The following is a 27,614-nucleotide window of genomic DNA, read 5'->3' as shown; positions in this document are numbered from 1 at the left end:
CAACGTCCAACAGCAACTCAAACTTTGTCGTGTCGGTACGGTGTGTCACTATGTACACTTCAACACATGGGCAACAGGAGCAGCATCGCATCACCACTGCGTGTTCGAGACGGTGGTGAAGGCCGCTGGGATCGGTTTCCTCGGCCGGATGAGAACGAACCACGAGCCTGGCCCTGCCGAGCCTCCGAGCTGCAACTGGAAATCGTCGTCTGACATCTCGTGAATGTGTTTATTATTATTATTGATGATGGTGATGGGATTACACAAAAATGAAAACGTGCTTTAAATATACTCAAAAATGTTTATAATTCAAACAAAACAAACCGCGTGCTATAGAAGCATACCGCTCACTGCCCAAAACGTCCGCTGTAGACAGCCGTGGTGTGAACAGAAGGGGAGGGCAGCTGACGACGACGGTCGCCCACAAACGAATTGGCCACTGCCAAGGAATACCCGCGATGGCGTAAAGCCGTCGGGGTCGAAGGGGGTCACAGTGGAATTGCAATGCGCCTTCAAACAAATCAATTTGCTCTTCCTGACGGTAGGTTTCACTTTTTCTTCAATGGATTCTGGCCGAGCAAAAAGACGTGGGGCAATACTTTATGGGCACCCTTCGTGTATGTTCAGACGTGCTGAGCATCTGTGGAGAAGAGCTTTATAGCTCATCGGATTCCCCCAGTCTAAATACAGATCATGATGACATTGTAGTGGAAACCTTGAACACCATGCCATTCTAATTATCTACGTACATTAAAAAAACGACTTAAGTTACCCGTTTCTCTTACACGTTTAATATAATTAAACCATCTTTGGTTGCTGTTAACTAAGATCGCGTGATTATGACGAGTATGAATACAAACGTCAAAATGTTGAACGACCCGTGTGTTCATAATGAACAGACATTCCTTATGCAAATGCATATCAATCATCACCCACGCTAAGTGCTGTTTGTTCACACAAACCCGATTAGAATAACATACAATACAACATTATACAATGCAACATTATACAATGCAACATTATTTATATGCATCCTCAGTCCTACATTATCATATCATGTGCCATATACTCGTCCATTGAATATCGCTGTGAATTAATTCTGTACCGTTCACACGTTTTTAATTATAAACAGAAAAGTATTGACATTGGTGTCATGCAAGCCAGCCATTGTTACTGGAACTAAATCTACGACGCTACGGAGCAGAAGACACCGCCCCAACTGGGACATGGCCTCTGATGCTCCTACATGACCTGGCATCTTCTTGTTGCCCCATTGTCACGAGCTGGCATTCTCTTGGTCTCTAATTGTCACAACCTGGCATTGTCTTAACCTCTCATTGTCATGGCCTGGCTTTGTATTGGTGTCTAATTGTCGTGATCTGGCATCGTCTTGTATCATATTGAGGTGAGTGGTAGTTTAGCGGTTAGCGCGCTGCACTACGAACCCGGCGACCCAAGTTCGATTCCCATTGACAGCCATCAACACCAGTGACGAATACAGTCCTGGGCCTCCCCTCGGTCTACTCAGCCTCGGAGGAGGACCTGTTGTGGTGCGGAAACATCAGCACTGTGGAGACAAAGGCGGATGGCGTGGTGGTAGCCACTCACCCCCTCGTGTGCCTCGCTGGCCTTCATAGGTGCTCGCTAACAGGACTTGCCCCAAGGGTCCGTTCACGTTTAACACGAAGCCTTTCGCGACCAATATCCATAATAAAGGTTTTTTTGGGTAAAATCGCGTTGAAGACTATACGGGGATCTTTGCGTCTGTGGTGCATTACACACAGCCCTCATAAAATACTGCTGGAGCTATAAAACACAGTGCGTCCACTGTCAATGGGCTAAAGAGATGGCGGGTGAATGATTGCGACAGAGGTATTGGCCATGCGGCCAGCACATCAGCCGCACGCCGCCATCGGCATAAAACTGAGAGCATCTAAGAGGCCAAATACGACCGCTTAATGACGGTAGGGAGTGAGGTGTTGGGCTACAATAGGATGTGGGGCAGTGTCGTAAAAGCCCCTTCCTGGAACCGCCATTAAAGCGCTGCTCTCCACACCTCCCAGAGGAATGAGATCACAGGGGTGACGTTCACTCCTCGCGGTATTCGCCTCCGGTGCACGGCTGTCTGTCGCGAAGGCGCTGTGCCACACAGACAGTGAGAGCCTGCAGGGGGTGGGGGGGGTCGTCTATGTGGGTTTACCCGATTAGGTCATTTCCAATCGGATTTCAAATTTGCCAAATTTGCCAAAGTTGGACCGTGAACGACACACAATGACGTTATCCCCACTTTGTGGAATAACGTCGCGGGACCTTCGACGTACGACCGAGCTGACGCCCCCTGTGTTGTGGAAGATGGGTAGCGTTTGGTTAATCCGGCCGTAGTATTGACCAGGGCGGCCAAGGGGGCTCGTGACCTCGAACCTGTGCAACGAGTGGCAAGTGCGCTACCGCTCGGCCACGTCATCGCTAAAGTCCTAAAGAGAACCACGGTTCCAAGCCAAGAATCGCCTCACACTGGGGTCACAGGCTGCCTTGTCAGGACACTTGATGTCGCTTGCAGCTGCCATTTTAAAACCCCGCTCTCAAATCTCCCAGGGCCTGACCAGAGCATTGGAGATCAAACTGAGAATCATCTCACGCCGGAGACACTGCGTGTCTGTGAGCAAACACGGGGCTCTGTAGGGAGACGTGGGGTCTCTGAAGAGTGACGGTGTCTCTGTGAAGAGTGACGGTGTCTCTGTGAAGAGCCACGGAGTCGCATGGAGCTGCCATTTCAAACCCCCGGCTCTCAACCCTCCTCGAGGCGTGCTGACGAGAGCACTGGGGATCAAACCGAGGATCCCCTCGCGGTGGAGGGGACACGGCGCGCCGGGCCGCGTCGCCCGCCACCGCTCACATGTAGAGCTGCACGATGACGAAGGCGAGCCAGCAGACGCAGAGGCACAGGCCGAACGAGAGGCTGAAGAGCACGAGGGCCCGGGTGCGTCGCGACGACTCCTGCGCCGCCAGCAGGTCCCCCCGGTGGAACGCGTTGCGCGTCTACGGAGGAGGGAGGGCACGAAGGAAGACGGTGCACAGCGAGCGGTTACGCACCGACTACTACTACACGCGTTACCTACTACTACTACACACACCGACTACTAAACGCACCTACTACTACAAGGAACCTACTACTAAACGCACCTACTACTACACACACCTACTACTAAACGCACCTACTACTACACGCACCGACTACTAAACGCACCTACTACTAAACGCACCTACTACTAAACGCACCTACTACTACACACACCTACTACTAAACGCACCTACTACTAAACGCACCTACTACTACACGCACCTACTACTAAACGCACCTACTACTACACACACCTACTACTAAACGCACCTACTACTACACGCACCTACTACTAAACGCACCTACTACTAAACGCACCTACTACTAAACGCACCTACTACTAAACGCACCTACTACTACACGCACCTACTACTAAACGCACCTACTACTACACACACCTACTACTAAACGCACCTACTACTACACGCACCTACTACTAAACGCACCTACTACTAAACGCACCTACTACTAAACGCACCTACTACTAAACGCACCTACTACTAAACGCACCTACTACTAAACGCACCTACTACTACACACACCTACTACTACACGCACCTACTACTACACACACCTACTACTACACACACCTACTACTAAACGCACCTACTACTAAACGCACCTACTACTAAACGCACCTACTACTACACACACCTACTACTAAACGCACCTACTACTACACACACCTACTACTAAACGCACCTACTACTAAACGCACCTACTACTACACACACCTACTACTAAACGCACCTACTACTAAACGCACCTACTACTAAACGCACCTACTACTACACACACCTACTACTACACACACCTACTACTACACGCACCTACTACTACACACACCTACTACTAAACGCACCTACTACTAAACGCACCTACTACTACACGCACCTACTACTAAACGCACCTACTACTACACACACCTACTACTAAACGCACCTACTACTAAACGCACCTACTACTAAACGCACCTACTACTACACACACCTACTACTACACGCACCTACTACTACACGCACCTACTACTAAACGCACCTACTACTAAACGCACCTACTACTAAACGCACCTACTACTAAACGCACCTACTACTACACACACCTACTACTACACACACCGACTACTAAACGCACCTACTACTAAACGCACCTACTACTACACGCACCTACTACTACAAGGAACCTACTACTAAACGCACCTACTACTAAACGCACCTACTACTAAACGCACCTACTACTACACACACCTACTACTACACACACCTACTACTACACACACCTACTACTACACACACCTACTACTAAACGCACCTACTACTACACGCACCTACTACTAAACGCACCTACTACTAAACGCACCTACTACTACACACACCTACTACTAAACGCACCTACTACTACACGCACCTACTACTAAACGCACCTACTACTACACACACCTACTACTACACACACCTACTACTACACACACCTACTACTACACACACCTACTACTAAACGCACCTACTACTACACGCACCTACTACTAAACGCACCTACTACTAAACGCACCTACTACTACACACACCTACTACTACACGCACCTACTACTACACACACCTACTACTAAACGCACCTACTACTACACACACCTACTACTAAACGCACCTACTACTAAACGCACCTACTACTACACACACCTACTACTAAACGCACCTACTACTAAACGCACCTACTACTAAACGCACCTACTACTACACACACCTACTACTACACACACCTACTACTACACGCACCTACTACTACACACACCTACTACTAAACGCACCTACTACTAAACGCACCTACTACTACACGCACCTACTACTAAACGCACCTACTACTACACACACCTACTACTAAACGCACCTACTACTAAACGCACCTACTACTAAACGCACCTACTACTACACACACCTACTACTACACGCACCTACTACTACACGCACCTACTACTAAACGCACCTACTACTAAACGCACCTACTACTAAACGCACCTACTACTAAACGCACCTACTACTACACACACCTACTACTACACACACCGACTACTAAACGCACCTACTACTAAACGCACCTACTACTACACGCACCTACTACTACAAGGAACCTACTACTAAACGCACCTACTACTAAACGCACCTACTACTAAACGCACCTACTACTACACACACCTACTACTACACACACCTACTACTACACACACCTACTACTACACACACCTACTACTAAACGCACCTACTACTACACGCACCTACTACTAAACGCACCTACTACTAAACGCACCTACTACTACACACACCTACTACTAAACGCACCTACTACTACACGCACCTACTACTAAACGCACCTACTACTACACACACCTACTACTACACACACCTACTACTACACACACCTACTACTACACACACCTACTACTAAACGCACCTACTACTACACGCACCTACTACTAAACGCACCTACTACTAAACGCACCTACTACTACACACACCTACTACTACACGCACCTACTACTACACTCGCTCGTACAGATGCCTGCATGGACGCAGTGGAGACCGCACGGACATTCACGTGAACGCGTGAACAGGTGGACACACAACGGTACTATGGTCACATGATCACAATCGTGGGCACATACGCATGGTCATGCCGACACACAAAGACAAAGATCCCCCACATAGCCTTTAACAGACTGTTGGGGCAAGTGCTCTTCTTAAGCATCTACGAAGGCCGGCACGGCGCACGAGGAGATAGCCGAGCCCGTAGCACGCACGGCCGATCCACTCGCATAGAGACACGGTAATAGTTATGGTCAGATGGACAATTAGACATATACACACGCCAGGTACGTGAAAACATGGAATGCATGGACACGTGGTCGGACAAAGACAAATATCCCCCATATAACCTTCAAAGGCTGTTTGGGCAAGTGCTACTGGTGTGGCATCTTTGTCTTCCCAGTGCTGGTGTCTGCACCACCTCACCAGGTCGTCATGGGTGGGTCAGTTAACCTCGGAGAGGCCTAAAACCGGTTTCAGATATTAAATGCTCCTGCTAACCATGAGTTGCAATCGAACTTGGGCCACCAGGTTCGTAGTGCAGTGCGCAAACGACTCTGCCACCGCTTTCACCCACACGGAGCTCCAGTGGGTTCCTAGAATCCCTGCGTCTAGTTGGGGCCCAGTGCGCTATGGGGTCCTGTGTCTCAGCGGGCTCTCGTCGTCACCAGCAATGGTCGGCGACTCATCGTCGTCGTCATCATTGTCATTGTCGTCATCATCATCGTCGTCGTCGTCATTGTCGTCGTCATCGTCGTCATCATCATCATCGTCGTCGTCGTCGTCATCATCGTCGTCGTCATTGGCGCCGGTGCAGCCCCCCCCTCCCCACCTCGTTGGAGGTGACGATGGCGCAGAAGCCGGTACACAGGCAGCAGAAGAGCGTGACGAGGATGGACTCGAGCAGGTAGTCTTTGGGTGGCGCCTGGACTTGCGCGCTGAGGTCCAGCACCTGGACACGGGCACAGGCGGCGGGGAGAGCCGTCAGCCGCACCTCCGATTAGCGCGGTTGGCGACGTACGGTGCGAAAGAAGTTAAACGTACGCACACACACGCGTACATACACACACACGCACAAAGATAAAGATCCCCGGTATAGCCTTAACAGACTGCAGGGGCAAGTGCTGTTAGCGAGCACTTATGAAGGCCGGAACGGTACACAAGGGGGTGGGTGGCCAGCACCACACACATACACACATACACACACATACACACACACGCACACACACAAAGACAAAGATCCCCCGTATAGCCTTAACAGACTGTAGGGGCAAGTGCTGTTAGCGAGCACACACACACGTGTGTACGTGTGTGTGTGTGTACGTGTGCGCCGCTTTGCCTTCGTGGCGCTCTCGGCTCATCTCACGACGCGCGACGCGGAGCTGCGTCGCCGGCCCAAGTGGGAACCCAATTGGGAACCTGCAGCGCATCGAGACGCTGCAGAGCAGCGGGGGCCGCCCGGCGTCTCCCGAGCCGCGTGCGGCGGCTCTTCAATGCACCGCACGCGGCTCTGTGGAAGGGGCGTCACGTGGAACGCGCCGCTGTCACAGGCGTAGCAAACAACAGCGAATGTCTCCCGTGCTCTGCCAACAACTGTGTCTATACACACACATACAGACATATATATACAATTGGCTCCCTGCAGAACTCCTGGGTGCTGTTTGACTCAGTCTGTTACAGGTTGGTCACCTCTGCCAGAGAGGAACGGCACGGGAATGTTTTTTTTGTATTTTCTGGAGAGAGAGAGGCGTTACGTGGTATACACAGGAAAAGAGGAAGGCCTTGAGCTTAGACTTGAACAGAGGGCAGGGAGTCAGTCGACAGCACGGATGGATTGCAAAAAATGGAGTTCGTTATTCTTTACAAAGTTGTTTTGAGCACTACAATTGTTTTATATACGGTATATATATATATATAATTAATTCAATCGTGCAGTACTTTCTGGTGACTTCATTCATAGATGTCTGTGAAAAAGAGCGTCACAGCTCATCGGATTCATCCGGTATGAATATATATTCTGATTCAAAAGGCCCAAAATCGCAGTAAAGATCGATTGTTGTGAGAGGGCATGCACAGCTGGGTGCCATTGCCACTGAAATGCCAGGGCCGTGTTGAGGTTGAAGATTTTAAAGGCATTCATGGTAAGATAAGCCACCTGTTAAAGGTATCCCTTTATATGGGATATAAACACCGTATGCGTTTTATTTGCTCGGTGGAGAAGTGAGATTACAGGTTAAGTCGGTTATCGAGTGTGAGCTGGGCTGATCAGGGCGCTGAAGTGGCCAAAGTCCCCTTCTTGGTCTGTGCTGGTAAATGTCAGACCGCCAAGTGCTCATTTGAGGTCACGTTAACCCAGGGAAGGTAATCACTCATCTCAGAAGCTGGTGATCTTAATGAATAAAACGCCAACTACCTCGCAAAAATTATGCGTTATTTCAGTGCTGTCTCAACCGGTTGAAACCCTACATGATATAATGTAATCGTGATAATAATCGTGATAATAGTCCTTATTTAATCTAGGAAAGGCTCACTTCGGGGGCCTGCGTTTGGGATGGTTGACCTGTTCCTTCTGGTGCTTTACACGTGGAGCAAAAACAACATAGAGAGCAAACGATCACAACCAACCCCAAACCGGGGGGAGGGGACACCGCTCACAGAATCCACACAGATGTGTTCACGAATCCACTTCCCACTCTGCCATCTCCAAGCCAACTCCCGCGGGGCTTTGGGAGCTTCCCAAGATCTGCTTGACCCACCACCCCGTGTCACCGAGGCGGCGGGGAGCCGCTGAGCGCCACTGCCCCCCACGTCCCCCGTTCACACCGAGTTGTAAGCCGGTGATGTACTGAGAGCCACATCCTGGCCGTGTTTCTTATGGGGTTCGAGCCATAAAACTTCCAAGGGAGGGGGCATTTTTTTGTTTACCGAGTCCTAAAATATGTTACAACTTGTTGGACTCTGTTTAGGTTTCAAGGTTATTTTGTTTCAATAGGTGGGAACTCACTCAAGAGGCCAATAAAGTGACCAGGGTGGTGTTAATTGAAATGTTAGGGTGACCATAGATGTCCAAACCTATCTCGTCTGCTCCTGAATCATAGTTATTTTGGGAACCTCACCAATGCTAAACAAATTAGTTGGTGATGATACTGCATTGTCAGTGGTGCACGAAGCACAATTAACAAACAAAATCAACACTCTTCAACAAGCAAATACAATGGCGCTTCTTCTAAGCATCGCCCGAAATGTGACTGATTATATATTTTTATGACAGCGTTATTCACGGAATTTTGTTGAGTTTTGTTAATTAGTTCCTTAGAATGGCAGCATGTGGCTGCTGAAGCATGCGCTCAGCACGTGTGCCCTCGAGACGACTACCGTGGCCGTCACTGCTGGTGTACACACACACACAAACACACAAACACACGCACACAAACACACGCACACATAAAAACAAAGATCCCCCGTATAGCCTTAACAGACTGTTGGGGCAAGTGCTGTTAGCGATAACCTATGAAGAGCAGAACGGCACACGAGGAGGTGGGTGGCCAACACCACGCCCAGCCGCCTTTGTCATCCCATTGGTGATGTTTACGCATCGCACCAGGTACTCATTTGAGGCTGAGTCGACCTAAGGGAAGCCCAGGACCGGTTCTGATAATCGTCACTGATTTTGGCCGTGAGCGGGAATCGTACTGGGGTCGTCGGGTTCGTAGCGCTAACCCCGACACTACCGCTCCCCACAAACACACGCAAACACACGCACGGACAACACACACAAACACACACGTAAACACACACAGACACACGCAAACACACGCACGCACCACACACACACACGCAAACACACGCACGCAACACACACACACACGCAAACACACGCACGCACCACACACGCAAACACACACAGACACACGCAAACACACGCACACACGCAAACACACGCACGCACCACACGCAAACACACGTACGCACCACACACACAAACACACGCACGCACCACACACATACACAAACACACGCACGCACCACACACACAAACACACGCAAACACACACACACAAACACACGCAAACACACAAACACACGCACACAACACGCTTCTCCGTCACGACGCTTCATAGGTGAATGTTGGCCTCCTCTTCAATGCTGGTCAGACATCTTGGAATAGATTTGGTAAACGCACACTCTACCCCACCACACGCTAGCTGTCGACGGACTCGCTGCGGTGATGCCTGCCGATCATACTGCTGCTGGGTGGACGGAGGCAGTGGCGGTGGGTTTAAGAAACTTGCACCGTTCCGATTGCCGCGCTGGGAGATCAGACGGGCGACCTCCTCTGCGTTGCCAACCCAGTGTGCCGCTAGGCCGTTCTCCACCATGGTTAGCGTCCCGTTGGGAGTGGAAGATGGCAGCAGCCTTTAGGCGGCCCACTCCGTTGAGTGACAAACCATGACGGATGCGGTCAACGCGGCGACTGAACATGGATAGTCGACCTCGCGCTCTCCAGAGCGACAACAAGAGCTACGAGGCCACGGCCCTGCTCAGGGCCAAGCAGCGCGCCACATGGGCCCGAGGGAAGAGGATCCTCCAAATGGACATTAAGGGAATCTCCCGGGCGACGTGACGACAACCCACGGTGACATTGATGTCCCGCACAAACACGAAGGAGACACCACAGCGATGATGATACACTACTCCGCTGCTGCTGACGCAGCTGTCTGGGCTTGACCAGCTGAATGTGAGATTGTAGTCGTTGCTTTGCGTCTACATCAGCCGCCGTACGAAAGAAGAAGGGGAACATGATGAAGCGTCCCTCTTTAATCAGCTTTGCGAGTGCGGAGCGGCGTGCTCGGAGCGGGGTTCGCGCTGACCGCTGAAACCCGCATGGTGGGGGGTCAGCGGCGTGCCAGTGCCTGAGCTTTGGACCTCGAATTTACAAAGATCTGCGGCACCCTTTGAAGTGACAACGGGCGGTTAGAACGGAGACTGGGCGGTTAGAACGGAGACTGGGCGGTTAGAACGGAGACTGGGCGGTTAGAACGGAGACTGGGAGGTTAGAACGGAGACTGGGAGGTTAGAACGGAGACTGGGCGGTTAGAACGGAGACTGGGAGGTTAGAACGGAGACTGGGCGGTTAGAACGGAGACTGGGAGGTTAGAACGGAGACTGGGAGGTTAGAACGGAGACTGGGCGGTTAGAACGGAGACTGGGAGGTTAGAACGGAGACTGGGCGGTTAGAACGGAGACTGGGAGGTTAGAACGGAGACTGGGCGGTTAGAACGGAGACTGGGAGGTTAGAACGGAGACTGGGCGGTTAGAACGGAGACTGGGCGGTTAGAACGGAGACTGGGCGGTTAGAACGGAGACTGGGAGGTTAGAACGGAGACTGGGCGGTTAGAACGGAGACTGGGCGGTTAGAACGGAGACTGGGCGGTTAGAACGGAGACTGGGCGGTTAGAACGGAGACTGGACGGTTAGAACGGAGACTGGGCGGTTAGAACGGAGACTGGGAGGTTAGAACGGAGACTGGGAGGTTAGAACGGAGACTGGGCGGTTAGAACGGAGACTGGGAGGTTAGAACGGAGACTGGGCGGTTAGAACGGAGACTGGGAGGTTAGAACGGAGACTGGGCGGTTAGAACGGAGACTGGGAGGTTAGAACGGAGACTGGGCGGTTAGAACGGAGACTGGGCGGTTAGAACGGAGACTGGGCGGTTAGAACGGAGACTGGGAGGTTAGAACGGAGACTGGGCGGTTAGAACGGAGACTGGGCGGTTAGAACGGAGACTGGGCGGTTAGAACGGAGACTGGGCGGTTAGAACGGAGACTGGGCGGTTAGAACGGAGACTGGGAGGTTAGAACGGAGACTGGGCGGTTAGAACGGAGACTGGGCGGTTAGAACGGAGACTGGGAGGTTAGAGTGGAGACTGGGAGGTTAGAGTGGAGAGGGTATAATGGAGACAGGGCGGCGTGCCGTGTCTCCTCCAGCGTGAGTTGATCCTCAGTTTGGTGCCGGTGCTCTCGTCAGCACCTCCTCCAGGAGGTTTGCGAGCGGGAGCTTTAAAATGTCAGCTCCAACCCACATGAGCCCCTACCCCATAGAGATCCACCAACCCTCACGTCCAAAGCACACAACAAACCAGGCACCGGTTTAAGGCTGCGTCGCTCTAAAGGAGGCTCAGAACAGGCACCACGGAAGTGTGTGTGTGTGGCTCGTCATTGAGTGCAAGTCGGCGGGTTCATAGGGCAAAATGCAAAACAATCCCCCACATTTACCGTAAACTCAAAAGGCAGCCGCCCCACAAAGGGCTCCAAACTAATTATGTTTGTATGGCTCGAGATGAAAGGGAAAGATACGCCGGAGCAATAAAGGTTGAGAAGACAGCAAACCTGGGTGGCAGCAATGCGCAGATTAGCAGAGAACAGCACACAGCCAACAGCAGGCCGCTGACCCCCTAGTTGGTGGTGAACGAAAACAAGATTCATCCACTCCTGGCCTTCTTGCACCCCGGGTCAATAACAGCAACAAAGGTTCCAGCAACATCCTCACCATCATCATCTGCAGCAGCATCAATGTATCATCATTTTACATTACCATCATCCTCTTCATCATCATCAGCACCACCACTTTTGTCATCATCATTATCAGCAGCTACTGCATCATCATCATCATCTCTTCCAGCATCACCCTTGACAGATTGTTGTTTAGCTCAATGGGCCCGTCCAGGTTAAGTAAAAATAAATGAACTTAACTAAACTAAACTCATCTTTCATAATAATCAATAAAGCAGCAGCATCTTTACATATCATCATATCTTATTTTGCGTTGATATCTTCAAAGTCATCTTCCTGTGCATATGGAGTGCACAGCAAAAGCTGTGCACTCCAGAGCTAACGCACAGACGCAATTGTGCCATCAGCAGCAGCGGATTGGTTACATTTTTGTGCGAATACTGGCCACGCAGGATTTGTGAATGAGACATCATTCTATCAAAAGGCGATGGAATTGCGGCAGAAATAGCGACACGAACCAGGCCCCACGCAATCATTTGGGACTCGTACAGAGCGGTGCATCGTCAAGTGCTAGAAATGGTCCCGCGGAGGCAGATATCACAGAAATAATTCTGAAATTCCTTCAAGTGGCCTCTTATGCACACACACACTTGGGGGCATGCTACTTTCCCGCAACAACCTGCTAAAATAAATGTTTGTTACATGGCAGTCAAACTGAAACGAGTATTCTCAGTATAATCCCAAATTGTATTTGAAGTCACTGGTGACCAAGCTGAGTCCACCATTACACTTGACACCCCCCCCCCCCTCGGGTCCATCAAACTATTTGCTTTCCAGACAATTTCAAGATAATAATAATTACTTCCCTACTCAGAAAAGCCACACTAAGTTTAAATGTTCTTTCAGGAGGGTCCTGTTACATTGCCATGTTTGACGAACACCGATGGCATTGTAAAAGAGCTTCATAGCTTATCGGATTCCTCCAGTATAAATAAAGATGATGATCATGTATGCTGTTTTATTTACACCAGGAAACTGGAGGACCTGGAGAAAAGCCATGCCTATTATCCAACAGCTTTCATTTCTGCAAGAAAACTCTGAATGGGTTTCGACCTTCTCAGTGTCATCAGCAGAGTTAAAGATAATAATAATAATTTAAACTTCTAACACGCCACACAGGATGTGCTCGCTCGCGAAGAGAAAGAACTCGGAGAGGCACGGGGAGAGACCACAGACGGGTGTTGGGCAGGGCTACAGCCACACTCCCATCGTGTTGCTGTATTGTTTGTTGCTGTATTGTTTGTTGCTGTATTGTTTGTTGTATTGTTTGTTTTTGTATTGTTTGCTGCTGTATTGTTTGCTGTATTATGTTGTTGTATTGTTTGTTGTATTGTTTGTTGCTGTATTGTTTGTTGTATTGTTTGTTTTTGTATTGTTTGCTGCTGTATTGTTTGCTGTATTATGTTGTTGTTTTGTTTACTGCTGCATTGTTTGTTGTATTGTTTGTTTTTGTATTGTTTGCTGCTGTATTGTGTGCTGTATTATGTTGTTGTATTGTTTGCTGCTGTATTGTTTGCTGTATTATCTTGTTGTATTGTTTGTTGTTGTAACGTCCTGACCTGACCCGACTGGACATTCGCGCAAAAATGCTTCATAGCTCATCAGATTCCTCCAGGATAAATATTTTGATTCAATCCCCCCCCCATCTCTGCAGTCCCCTATACATTAAGTTGTTACCGGCCAGTCAGTGAGTGTTTCCATGTGGAAGGAAACCGGAGCACCCGGGGGAAACCCTCACACGTGCGAGGGGTTCGGCGCCGACTCGCAGGCGAGGCTCCGCGCACTCACCGTGTGCCCCGCAGCGAAGACGGGGTACGGCGGCTGCTGCTGCTGGATCGGGTAGCCCACGCCGACGCTGGGAGGCGGCACCGGGTACGGTCCCGGGTACGGTCCCGGGTAGAGCCCCGGCGGGAACGCTGCGTAGCCGAGTTCGCCGGACGGGCCGCCCGGGCCGGGGTAGAACGGCGGCGGCGGCGGCGGCGTGGGGCTCTTGTGGTCGGTGGGGGAGTACGGGGGCGGGTCGCCCACGAAGCCCGCGTTGGTGTAGGCCGGGGGAGCGCCGGCGAGCTCCGACTTGCCCCCCCGGCGCGCCGACTCGGCCGAGCCCGCACCCGCGGCGTCTCGTCCGTTCGAGCCGTCTTCGTTTTCTGCGCGGACGGCAGAAGGGACACGCGCGGGTTTTTCTCCGCATTCTCCCGTTACCTGCCAGAGCTGAGCGCGTGCGGCGCGTACGGTGTTGGTGCCGGCCAAACATCCCGATGTCATTAGACCCTCCGTGAAAAGAGAGAATTTCAATGTCATCTGTGAGCTGTTCCAACGTCCCCCACTGCTCGCCAAAGACCTCCGCCCGTGCCTTCCACTTCTCGCGATCTCTTGCCACCTCCATCCAGCGCGCGCCTCCATGTGTGCTAAACATTCCGCGCTGAAACTGAAGACATCTTTACAACACGAAATGTGTATATCCTACCGCGAGTATTGAGCGTGAGCCAATACCAGAATCCTCCCGTGATTAGAACAACCACTGTTGACTTTCCACCAAGTGATATGCTTCGTCAACATCATCAGCCATGGTCAATCCACTGCTGAATGAAGACATCCGAAAGCCAGCACCATCTGTCGCAATCACGCGATGTAACACTCCACCGAGCACACCTGCACGCAAGCTGATTCCATCGTTCCATCTCTCTGGGGGACGTATTATCAGACGCGTTCCATTCCTTGGCTTCCACTCTTTTTTTAAGCAGTTTGGATCACGTCGCGAACCTGCTGTATGTTCTCCAGTCCACGGGCACCTCCGTCTCTCACTTCGATTCCAAGGATGCCTCTCCCCACGTGTGTCTGTCTCCGGTCTAATGATGGTGACGTGGTCACGTGTTTATCCTTGACAGCCTTGCCGAGTCTCAAATCTATTTCTGGAAGGTTCTGAATTGGGGTGTATGGTTGATTCCTCGGATGCAGCCGTGGCGCCGAGAGACCCGGGATGACGATGTCTGTGGTCTACAAGCCAACGCTTCATTGACTGGAGTCACGGCACGGGTAAAACAGAAATCTCAGGAGGATTTCGAAACAAACTTACTGTTTTACCCACGTAGAGTTGCGGGTGAAGCCGGAGAGTGCTTCACGTTGTTTACTTTGCACCGTTTATGAATGCAAGCGGCTTACTTCTCGCCACGTTTGCGATGATCCCCGTCACTGCCGAGTCACCGACCCTCGACGAGTGAGGAGCAGTCAATAATGACACCGGGCTGAGTTCATTGAGTACGGGACGGATGAGCGCGGTTCATCTGTCGCCCTGGACAATGGAGCGTTAACGGCGCATGCTGCAGGGCTGTTGCATGGACTCACACAGGAAGATGTTGAACATCATAGTAGGTACATGGATCAATGAGTCACCTTCTTTTAGGTTAATCCAGACCCGGCCAATAGAACAGTGGGATTCAAGGCAGTCTCCCAAGTCAATGTCTTGGTTTAGTCATCAACTTGTTGCACGTTAAGGCAACACGGGGGATCTTTGTCTTCCAGAGTGATGGTGGTGATATCATTGATGGTGATATCATTGATGGTGATATCATTGATGATCACGTCATTGATGGTGATATCATTGATGGTGATATTGGTGGATAATTTCAGTCATTTTCACGTTTGATGATTATCGTCAACTCAAAGTAACCGGTTACTAAAATATATATATAAGATAAACACTTTGTTGTCGACAATAGTTGTAATTAGGTTCATGAACAAAGTTTACACGGCCATCGCCACTGCAACAGTGTCGAGTATTTCAGGAATGCATCCTAGCCCCTGACGAGTGTCTGTGCCGCTTCTGTGCAGCAGCAGCAGCAGCTGCAGCAGGCCGAGGAGATTGCTTGATTTATGGCCAGGTAACAGTAGCGGTGATTGCACTGTACCATCAACCCGGTCACCTGAGTTCGAGTCCAGGCCATGGTCTTGATGAGTGTCTAGGAGGGAAGACGTCAGATTGTCTAGAATCTCGATCTGGGGTCGGCATCCCAAAGAACACGAAGAGACATTCTAGATTTGAAGTTTTCGTGACTGCAAGGATACATATACTCTTTGGGTTTTTCGTTAAAGTCACGTAGGTAAAAAATAAATTTAATAAAAAATGAAAACAACTAAATTAAATCACGACGTTTCGGGCGCAACACAAGCGTCCGTCTTCAGGTGGGGACAAGATAACTCCTCGTCACAGCCATCTCTGAGACACACACATATATATAACTCCTCGTCACAGCCATCTCTGAGACACACACATATATATAACTCCTCGTCACAGCCATCTCTTAGACACACTGAAGCGGTTGTGCTTCCGCTGCGTTGTCCCCACCTGGAGACGGACGCTTGTGTTGCGCCCGAAACGTCGTGATTTAATTTAGTTGTTTCCATTATTTATGTATTTATTTATTACCTACGTGACTTTACCGAAGAAACCAAAGAGAGACATTTTTGGCGAATTCGGTAATTCACTCCAACGTTTTAAGAGGCGCCGTGCAACGTGAATAACGTCACGAGCACGTTTTTAAAGAGGTCGCCCAGCCCCGCTCTCGATGAATGATGGACATGGCTCGCATGATACATCAACCAATCCTCGCCACGCCCTTCACGATGACCAGCGTGGTGAAGTATGGTCAAACAACAACCCCCACCTTGAGTGATTGACATAACATAGAGAGGCGTTCGTGCAGCAGTGGATTGGCAAAATGATGACACTTAGAAGTTTATAACCCATGGATACAAGCGGATAGCTGTATTGAGTGCATATCCAGCTAAACAACAAACTACAGATGCATATAGATAAAACAATTAGAAACTAAATACAATTTGACAGCTAAATCAACGTAAGAAACGATGTCTATACGATGCCGTGAGGAGCAAAACCTCACAATGAGAATGACGCTGGTGGCAACTCCATAATAATTGTACAGCAAAAAAACTGATTGTTGTACTGTAGTTCTATGTCACCACATCTACGGTCCTCACTAACCATCGTGGTGAGAGTCTGGTGAAACAACCGCACGGCGTAGTGAGGCCCTCGTAATCCAGCAGTGGATTTACAGAAGGTCTCTGTCGGGATTCTTGCACATGAGACTCTCCCCTCACTGCTCACCTGGTTAAACACAAACCAACTGAAAACCCTCGTGATTTCATTCTTTCTAAACACCACCACAACAACAACACAAATAAACAATCTTGCCGAAAAAAAAACAAGTTCAAGAACAAAAATGCACAAGCTACCAACTTGCCAAGTGGCTGTAGACCTCAGTGCTCACCTGGATTCATCCCGACACCTCCACCCGGGGGGGGGGGGCCTTCCCAGCCGCTCGCAGCTTCGTGGACCCCGCTGCTGCTGCCGCTGCTGTTGTTGCTGTTGTCACACTCGGGCCTGTGCTGGGCGCGTGCGAACCAAGTGTGTCACTGCGTGTGGCAGCGGCAGTGGCAGCAGCAGCGGCAGTGGCAGCAGGTCGTGGTGCTGTGGTGCCTGGCACCGGCAGGACGCTCTCACCCCCCCCCCCCGGTCCTGTCACGCGCGCCCCTCCCCCTGTCTCTCTCTCTCTCACTGTGTGTGTGTCACTGTGTGTGTCTCTCACACTGTGTGTGTTTTTCACTGTGTCTGTCACTGTGTAGGTGTGTCTCTCTCACACTGTGTGTGTGTCACTGTGTGTGTGTCACTGTGTGTGTCTCTCACACTGTGTGTGTCTTTCACTGTGCCTGTCACTGTGTGTGTGTCACTGTGTATGTGTCTCTCTCACACTGTGCTACTGTGTGTGTCTGTCTCACACTGTGTCACTGTGTATGTGTATTTGACACCTTTGTCTGCTGTATGTCTCAATGTCTTTATCACGTTGTGTCTATCACTCTTTCTCAATCACCACGTCTGGCTGGGTCACTATCACAGGCTCCCTCTCTCTCAGCCTGTGCCTGTCACTCTGCTATCAGTCTGTCTCGACCGTGTATCTCTCTTTCACGCCATCTATCCGTCCATGTAACCAGAGATCCGGTCTCCTAAAACACCGTGGTCTCTCTATCACTGTGCTACTGTCTCTATCACCCTGTTGGCAATCCTATATCCACATGTCTCTCTGTTTGACGATTTGTCTTAAAATCCTAATGCGGTTATCTCTGTACAGCTCCGTCCCAGTCAGACCTAATGGGTGTCTCCTGTCCCAGTGTCTTATGTCCGAGTGTCTCTCTGTGTGTCTCACTCACTGTCTACCACTCCATTGTGTCTGTCTCACTCAATGTCTACCCTGTGTCTCCTAGTGTCTTCCCCTGTGTATCTCTGCGTCTGTGTCCCTCTGTGTCTCTCTGTGTCTGTCTCTCTGTGTCTGTGTCTCTCAGTGTCTGTGTCACTCTGTGTCTCTCTGTGTCTACTGTGTCTCTCTGCACACTCCGCTGTGTTTCCCAGTGTCTCTTGTCCTCGTGGCCGAGGTGCTGGTGTCGTCTGAGCGTTCAGTCATCATCATCATCGTTATTATTCATCTGTCCTGCAAGCCACCCGCCCGGCACACAATTCGCAGTCTATTCGCTGCTGCTGCATCACGCGAAGTAAACAGGCATCGTCGTGTCTATGAAACACTGGGGCCAGGCAATCTGAGCCACAGCCACCAAGGGGGTGGTTGCTGACACGCAACGATTATTCCCGACAGCTCGCAGCGATGTGAGTGGAGGCGCTCTCGTGTTCTACGTGGAAGTGCCGCGTCTCTCTTTGACTGCCGCGTGTTTTAGCAGCTGCTCTCGATGTGTATCCGTTTGTTGTTTTGCATTTCTGCAGCCGGTAACGTCATTGTCATGGAACCTCGTGGAGAATATAAACTAAAACTGCAATGTTTGTATTTTACAAGGTAAGGCCCACTAAGCTATATACTGAAGCGACCTGGTCACACATGATGGCTAAACCACGTGGTTTATCACGGGCAAATATACAGCGGCCAAAACTACTCTAAACGCGGGACGTTGATTCTAAATGTGGAGGGAAAACCCGGAGGACCCGGAGGGAAATCCACGCAGTGACCACGGCGAGAGAGACACCCAAACTCAAAATATACAGCAGCAGCAGGCAATGATACATTTCAACACAGTAAGTGGAACGAACTCTCGGTGAAAATCAATTCCTGCCACCCAGACACGGACGCCGATTCCTGGACCGTGCGGGTCACTCCCAGACAGATCGCGACTCTACGTCAGCCGTGGCTGGATAATGAACTCATGCAACAGGGTTCAATAGTGCAGTGCGCTAACCACTGCACCACCACTCCTGCCCTCCAATGAGCACTTATCTGCTCATAAATAGAGGTCATCTATCCCTCTGTCTTTATAGCTCATCGCAAATGATTTACGGCCAATGGGATTTTGTGCCAGAATGACAGCTTGGTGACCACGTCTTCGCGTGATGTGAAATCAGTCGTGCATGAAGACGCTCGTCAATTGTTTAATCGATGCATGAAGCTGGGCATCTTCCATGTCAGCAAGGCATAGAGGGAGGACTTGGCGAGTCTCAGTAATATTCAGAGACGGCGCTCCAGACGCTTTAGTCATTCACGAAGGTGACGCGTCGGTTTCAGCAACGCGTAAAGACGCGACCGCATTATGCGCTGACATCGTTTAGTTGGATTGAATCTGGTCTTCCTCTAGGTTAACTCATCCTAAAATTAGTTCAGGCTTTACCACTGGCAGGGATCAACATGGTGGGCTGGCTGGCAAGACCGTGGCCAGCCCCTCCGTGGTGGTGCGTGCGGTGCTGGTTGTGAGCGAGTAGTCGAGCGCACGATGGCGAGATGTTAGCTACCTCGCCTGGTACACATGAGGTCGTGGGTTCGATTCTGACCCTGATGCCGTGGTCGGCGTGGTTATTTTCTCCGGGTCTTCCGGGTTTTTTCCCCTCCACATTGAGAAGCAACACCACGCGTTTAGAGTATTTGGCTGCTATAAATGTCCACGTGATAAACCACTTCGTTGAGCTATCGGTTGTGGCCAGGTCGCTTCTGAAAAAAACAGCTACATAGCCCAGTGGGCCTTATCTGTTAAAATAAAACATAATGTTTTTAGTTGAGTTGTAGGAGCGCGCTACAAAGCGCACCCAGCAGCAGCAGCAGCGGTGTCTCAGCATGCCAGGGCGGACCGGGATGTGTGCACGTTCCCGAGCCGCGTGTCCACGCCACGTCTTGTCTCTCATTGTTTGCTCAGAGTCGTCCCCTTGTTGTACAATAATTGCCACGCTAAGGAAAATGAAATGAAATCCGGCTGCTGAAATTTCAGCACGCGCTCTCGATGTTGTTGGTTTCCGATTCTGAACGATATGCCGCAAACGGCGCTTCTTGTCTTCCACGTGAGAGAGCAAAGGGAGCAAAGGCAGCGGTCGTCTCACAGATGACGAAGTCAGGCAGTCAGACGAGTGCGAGTATGGCCCCAACTGAGCTAAGAAGTTCATTCTTTCATACGTCCAGTGACGACAAAGAACGTACGTCAAGTTGCACACGTGCAAATGTGTTACTGTTTCAATTACCCACATCCATAGTGTCTATATTGTGTTGTAATATGGTAACAACTGAGAGCCCGTTGACAGTCCACCGCGGCATTTGGGCCTCCCTGTGTTGTGTTGTTCTTGAGGGTTTGTGTGACCATACTTCACCACGCTGGTCAGAACGGGTTGGTAAGGAGGTGAGGGTGCCGGCCTGGGACCAGTTCAGCAATCACTCGCCATAATCAATAATCACTCGCCATAATTAATAATCACTCGCCACTCACGTTATCCATGGCCCGGACGTGAGCTCTGGCTGCTGGGTTCAGAGCGTGTTGTACGAACCACTGCACCACAACTCGCCCGTTTAGTATTTTAACTCAAGAAATAACTGCACAGTTTTAGAGCACCATTTATGAATTTTCATTGTGAGAATAGGGTTTCCCCTTTTATCTGGCAACAAAACAGGTGTTAACTTGTTAAAACACCAAACCGAAACCTTTTACAAGGAATCATGTCTGCATTAACCACAGTACTTGTGGTCAAAATGCAAAAAAAACGTACTCTGATAATTATGCATATATTATAATATATGCATTGTCTTTGAAAGTGATTGGTCCACACCAGACAGCTTTCTTTATCTCAAACGGTGTTAGACCAGAGGACGCCAAAGGGCGTACAGCCCAAAGACAATGCACCATCAGAGTAATGAGAGCAAAGGAGGTCCCATGATGTAGAATTTTCATTATATACAGGAAAAATACAAAAATCCCCCGTGTAGCTTTAACACACTGTTGGGGCAAGTGCTGTTCGCGAGCACCTATGAAGACGGGCACGGCACACGATGGGATAGGTGGCCAGCACCACGCCCGGCCGCCTTTGTCTCCCGAGTCGCGATGTTTACACACCGCACCAGGTGCTCATGATGCTGAGTCGACCTACACACCTACGTTCTTTAATTCACCGAGTGAGAACCCGTTTAAATCCATTTTCCTTATTTCCAAAGTGAACTTTGATAACTGCGGGTGCAAAAGTTGCATGCGCTCCTGCCCAAATTTAGTGGCAATAAAACCTGACTGTGTAACTTGTGACCCATGATTCCTGCCCAGACATCCGGTAAACTGAGGAGTCGTACTGAGCGGCGGTGAGAGGGGTGGGTTGGTTCATCTCCACCCTCGTGCTCACTTCCTGATGGAGGGCTCAGCAGTGGGAGCGAAACGTCGTTGCACGTTGATGTTGAACTCAGTCGTGAAAAGTCTGAAGCCATCGGTGAGGAAGAGCTTCATCGGTGAGGATGTTATGACTACACTGGCCACGTATAAATAATATATGTATAAACGGGAATATCTTGTCGGGTTGTGGAGGGTTAATGAGAATAATTTTGGCATAAATCTAGTGCGTGGCCCTAACCTAAAAACAAATACGGGTTGTATTTATTGACGCACATTAATAAGTGACAACTCTGGGCCATATACAGTCTAATAAACCACAATGGGTTGGGCTCCTTCAGTGGACGAGGAACAGCAAAACGACACCAACTCTGTCTCCTGAAGCCCTCTCGTCGTGGCGAGCCGCAGACCTCGACATTAGCTTCATGCTCAATAGTAGAATGAGAAAAGTGATGTATCCTTGTGAGTGATGGGTTTTGACACAGATTGACAGAAATTCTACAACACAGTGGAACTTATTACCTTTTTTCCCACAGTCAGTATTATGATTCGTAATTAATTCTTAAGTTCGGCCACGTCATGTTCTGGCCAAATTTCTGCCATGAGCCCCTCCACCAGTGGGACTTGCATCAGCCAATGAGCGTCACTTTCACAGGAGCCCAAATCTACAGAGGGGAGAACTTGTATTGGCGCTTAAAGAGGGAAATGTGGCCCAACGATTACACAGCTCTCGTTTTGTGAACATGTTCGGACTGAGCGAGTATTTCAGGCCGCTCAACGCGAGCTCGGAGCCCCATGGCTGGCGACGGCCTGGGGAGGCCTTCATCCAGCAGTGGATCATCGCAGCAATTGCCGATCCACCGTGCCAAATCGTTTGTTGCGGTGTCAAAGGGCGATGTCAACACACCAATCGCACCACGTTGGTGTGAGCTCTCCCCATCTTCAAGTTCCCTCTTTGTGAAGCCCATCATCCCCACGGTGTCAATAAAACAGGTACCATCTTGTAGGAAATGAACAGTGACTGCCCGATGTGGCGACTGACACTTTGTCATCTGAGTGACGATTCTATAAAGCAGCGGTGGGGAACCTTTTTTCTACCAAGGGCCATTTGGATATTTAAAACATCATTCGCGGGCCATACAAAATGATCAACTTAAAAATTAGCCCGTTATATTTGGTCAAACATTTAATTAACTCACCCCTAATGCGATGGCTGGAACTGCTTCTCTTTGGTGAGGCGTGTGATGTTAGCTGGTATTGATGATGTTGCTACTCGCAACTGCTTTTCCAGGTTTGCTCCGAGATTTATTGAATTTCGAGTCCCGCCTGCGGTTGCCTCGGCAGGGCCAGACGAAATGATTCCCCGGGCCTTGTACGGCCCGCGGGCCGGACGTTCCCCGCCCCTGCTCTAAAGGAATACAGTACTGTGTGCCGCATTGCAGAGAATGATCCAGCACCACAGTGCATCAATGGTCACGTGCCTTGTCTAATACACCATGCAAGGGTTTTGGTTTTGGGACCAAATTGTGGGTAGCCCACGAGCATCAGCGCAATGAACGCATTTTGCCACTGCTGAGAAATACAACTCTTTACTAAATCATGATTATCAGGGATGTGGAAAAATATATGAAATCTTTTTTTGTGCACATCCGCTCCTCACTCGTCGAGGGTCGGTGATTCGGTGCCCCACGTGACCGCAATCACGTCAGCAAGTAAACACGATTACTTTAAGAAGAAATAAAAACGAACATGTTATGTCTTCACCCCCGGTTCTGTGCAGGTTAACAATATATTAAAAAGCCTAATTTACACATGTTTTGCGTGATGAACGCTTTCATTTTGTCCGGACAAACCTTACAATTTTACATTTGATACTGATGAGTTTATTCAAAAGTATTACTGTAATAAAACGTATTCCTATCATCAATAGCCACGAGTAGGTAACTAATCAAATGGCCGTTTAAAAATTGGTCATCAGAATGTTTGGTTTCAATGTGATTCTCATCAGACCCCCCCCCCCCCCCCCATGGTGTGGACCGGTGCAGTTTCCAAACCTCCGACCGCAACACAGAGGCGAGCGGACTGGATGCCCGGTCTCATGACGGATGACAATCAGAAGCCAAATCGACAATTCGATTGGGAGGGGGGGGGGGAAATAAAATAAATACAAAAGGAAAAAGCTAAATAGATTTTTATATGTAAAAATGTAATATTCGTTGATAGTTTTCTCGAGAAAGAATATCACCAATGATGCGGGAACAATAACATTGACTTCCCTGTACTGTGCTGCATCATGCACAAATATTGACACACATCACACACGAACACAATGTGCTATAGTCTACATTGCAAAGTCTCGGGCATTTTCCATTCAGTCTCACACACACACGCACTGGCTCAGGTGAACTCTGCCATGTTTACCAGCGATCTAAAGTCTGAACGCCTTTTGTCCACCAGCTGAGCCACCCACCCCACACGTGCTCGACATTGCACCGGCAAATACAAACATTGGCTGACGCACGAGGCAATCATATCGCCGCCGCAGCAGCAGCAGGAGCAGGAAGGCACAAAGCGCTGAGCGAGTGACAACGACGCAACTCGGCAAGCCACGGTTGGAAATATTTAGGCTGGCCTGCCTACGATCCATCCTGGGTTTTACCAGGCTGGATTGTGTGAGGAGCTCACAAATCCTTGCAAGATCTGGGCAAAGTCCAATAGGTGAGCTCCTCCGGCAGGCAAGGCTGCGTTGGATGGATCATGTAGCCCGCATACCCAGCCACCGCATGCCGAAACAGCTTTTGTTCGGCCGGATCGAGGGGTCTAAACGGGCGCGGCACGGGCTAGAGAAGAGATGGAGTGATGTGGCACAGGAGGACGTGGAGCGGAGTAGACTTGCCGATGACCGGTACCAGCGGTGTCATGATCGGCCTCTGTGGAGGAGGCTCGTGAAGGACGCTACTGGGCAGTTGGAGGCAGTCGCCCTCCAGCAACAACAGAGGGCAGAGGAGCGACGCTCACAACAACGAGCGGAGCGCCGGGTGGCTAAAGCACTACAAGGTGGCACAGTAGGGGACACAGGTGGTGCATCAGCCAGTCATCTCGGTCATCTCAGTCAGTCGACCCGTGGCACCTGCTGGGTCTGCCCCGTGACCTGCCAGCGGGCGTTCGATACTTCACGTGGCCTCAAGGTGCACATGGCCTGGCACAAGCGTCGTGGTGACGTCACCGCCACTTAGTGGCGAATGGCGGTTGTTATTGTGTGTGCACGTGTGTGTGTGCACGTGTGTGCACGTGTGTGTGTATGTGTGCGGAGTGGTAGTGTAGCGGTTAGCGTGCTGCGCTCCAAACCCGGCCACCCGAGTTCGATTCCCGCTCACGGCCAACACCGGTGACGATTACCTGAACCGCTCCCGGGCCTCCCCTCGGTCGACTCAGCCTCCAATGAGTACCTGGTGCGGTGTGTAAACATCGCCATTGGGGAGACAAAGGCGGTCGGGTATGGTGCTGGCCACCCACCTCCTCGTGCACCGTTCCGGCCTTCATCGGTGTTTGCTAACGGCACTTGGCTGGACAGTCTGTGAAGGCTCCACGGGGGATCTTTGTCTTGTGTGTGTGTACTCAGCCTCAAATGAGTAACTTGTGCGGTGTGTGAACATAAACACTGGGGGGACAAAGGCGGCCGGGTGTGGGTTTTTTCTCACCAAACCCCATCGTGTGCCGTGCGACCTTCATAGGTGCAGCGACTCGCTAGCAGCACTCGCCAAAACAGTCTGCTGAGGCTATAAAAGGGGCTCGTTGCCTTTGTTGTACTGTATATATATGTACACGTGTATCCCATGTGTAGGTGCTTAGCCGGGTAGCGAAGTACGTGGCCTGTGGATGCATCAGCGAGGGTTGATGGATCACGGAGACGTCGTGAAACCCCCGGTGTGTACACGTACAGGGCGCTTCAAAAGAACGTGAACACTTCCGAGAATTTTCAACAACACCATGCACGAGAAAAGTGCCTCCTCCTCCGAGCTCTGGAGACCACCTGGAGAAGATTCCAGGCACGTGTCGGCAATGACGGCGAGCAAGTGGAGACTCTTTGACGTTTTGAAGCTATCAAGATACATTTGCTATCATGTCGCAGTGTTATCCGTGCTTGCTCTATTAATCACGAGAGTCCCATACAAGTGTTAACATTATTTTGAAGCACCCGGGTATTAAACCTCTTTCGCACCGTACGTAGCCAACCGCCGTGCGAAATGTGGAGGAGCCATGACCCCTGGCTCGCCATCTGTCCCTGGGATAGAGCGTTGCCCCCTCGCACGCGTGGGTTTCCTCCCGGCTGCTCCGGTTTCCTCCAACATGTATATCACACACACACACTCTCATTATTTGGACGCGAACATCTTAGTGTATGCAGGAGTGCGAAGCTTGTGCGCACCGACTCACCGCCTGACTGCTTCCCAGCTTGTCTGCGGGTTCTCGGGGATTGTGAGATGCTCATTTGCATGAACAACAACGCCGTAAAACAACGAATGATTACGATCACTTGGCAGTCGTCTGCCCCAGGTGGCAGCGTGGGGAGCGCAGGTGGTGCATGTGCCAGACATCTCAGTCGAACCGATGGCACCTGCGTCAATCCTGTGGCCTCATTCCTGCCGCAAGCCTTCGAGACTTCGGGTGGCGTCAATGTGCACCTAGCCTGGCACAAGCACAGTACTGTGGTGGTGGCGATGTTGCCGTCACTTAGTAAGGGAATGGCATCTGTTGTTATATTTGTACATGTATACAGAGTACGTAATTGAACATTGAAAACTAATTTCTTTAGCACTGGTGTTTGGTTTCTCGTCCTTAACCCCGCCATTCCGATTAGCAAGGTTGGCTACGTACGGTGCGAAAAAGGTTCAACATACATATGTAAGTACATAGGTGCAGTATATATGTGTAAGCACACACATGTGCTGTATATAATATACCACGTACAGTATAGACATGGTGTGTGTGTAAGTCGCACAGAGTGGAAGCATTCTGGCTTAGTTGGGGGACCAGTCGGGCTCAAGAGTTGAGGTCGGTGACTTCAAGTGGCGCTCGAGGGCAATGCTCCCACAACGCCATCACCAGCTGCATCATGTTCACCCCACGGTCCAATCATCAATCATCATAGCTCCTGGGGTCGGTAAACGGAACCCTTGGTGAGATTTAAGCACTCGGAAGTTAAATGAAGTGCTTGTTTAATTATGTGTGTGCATGGTGCCCGTCAGACGAATGTGGAATGTTTACCATGAGGTCGTGGCTACCACTAGAGATGAGCGAGCGGACTTCCCTTGCGCCCACACACAGAGACACGAATCACCCAACGCTTAGAGACAAGGCCCGTTTCAGTCCGAGCGCCATGGATACAATTTGATGTGCTCACTACACGTGTTCACCCACGAGCGCCTCACTGAGTGTCGAGCCTGTTTTGTCGGGAGGAGGATCCTGCCAAGAATTATCTCGTGAGGCGTCCATGTACGGAGGCAGGTTTGAGGACGATGTCTGATACAACAAGCACAAGTCACATGCAGAATCTCACCAATACCCGCTGGCTTGTGGCACTCCAGGTAAGCTGCGCCCCTTGGTGGCGAGTGCCGGTGATGGGTCGTGATTGTTGGTGGTGAGTGATGGGTCGTGATTATTGGTGGTGAGTGATGGTGATGGGTCGTGATTGTT

The 27,614-nt window shown here is 50.4% G+C and overlaps 1 protein-coding gene across 1 annotated transcript; it reads right to left on the bottom strand.

The window, feature by feature from the left end:
- Window positions 1-210: 210 nt before the first annotated feature.
- On the bottom strand, window positions 211-17,791 carry LOC144734063 (proline rich transmembrane protein 1B-like). Its single transcript, XM_078616116.1, has 4 exons — window positions 17,561-17,791; window positions 14,061-14,419; window positions 6,533-6,652; window positions 211-3,039 (listed from the first exon to the last, which is right to left on the bottom strand). The coding sequence occupies exons 1-4, from the start codon at window positions 17,568-17,570 to the stop codon at window positions 2,893-2,895; spliced, it is 636 nt and encodes a 211-aa protein (XP_078472242.1). The 5' UTR covers window positions 17,571-17,791; the 3' UTR covers window positions 211-2,892.
- Window positions 17,792-27,614: the final 9,823 nt, after the last annotated feature.

The sequence above is a fragment of the Lampetra planeri genome, chromosome 49 (genome assembly GCF_965212315.1).
Source record: "Lampetra planeri chromosome 49, kcLamPlan1.2.h2, whole genome shotgun sequence".
NCBI lineage: Eukaryota > Metazoa > Chordata > Hyperoartia > Petromyzontiformes > Petromyzontidae > Lampetra > Lampetra planeri.
The sequence above is the reverse complement of the archived record's forward strand: the minus strand, read 5'-3'. Positions and strand labels throughout refer to the sequence as shown.

Coding starts and splice junctions, on each gene's coding strand:
- LOC144734063 (XM_078616116.1), bottom strand. Junction 6,653..14,060: donor TCTTCGCTGCGGGGCACACG/GTGAGTGCGCGG, acceptor GCCCGTGTCCAG/GTGCTGGACCTCAGCGCGCA. Junction 3,040..6,532: donor CCATCGTCACCTCCAACGAG/GTGGGGAGGGGG, acceptor CCTCCTCCGTAG/ACGCGCAACGCGTTCCACCG.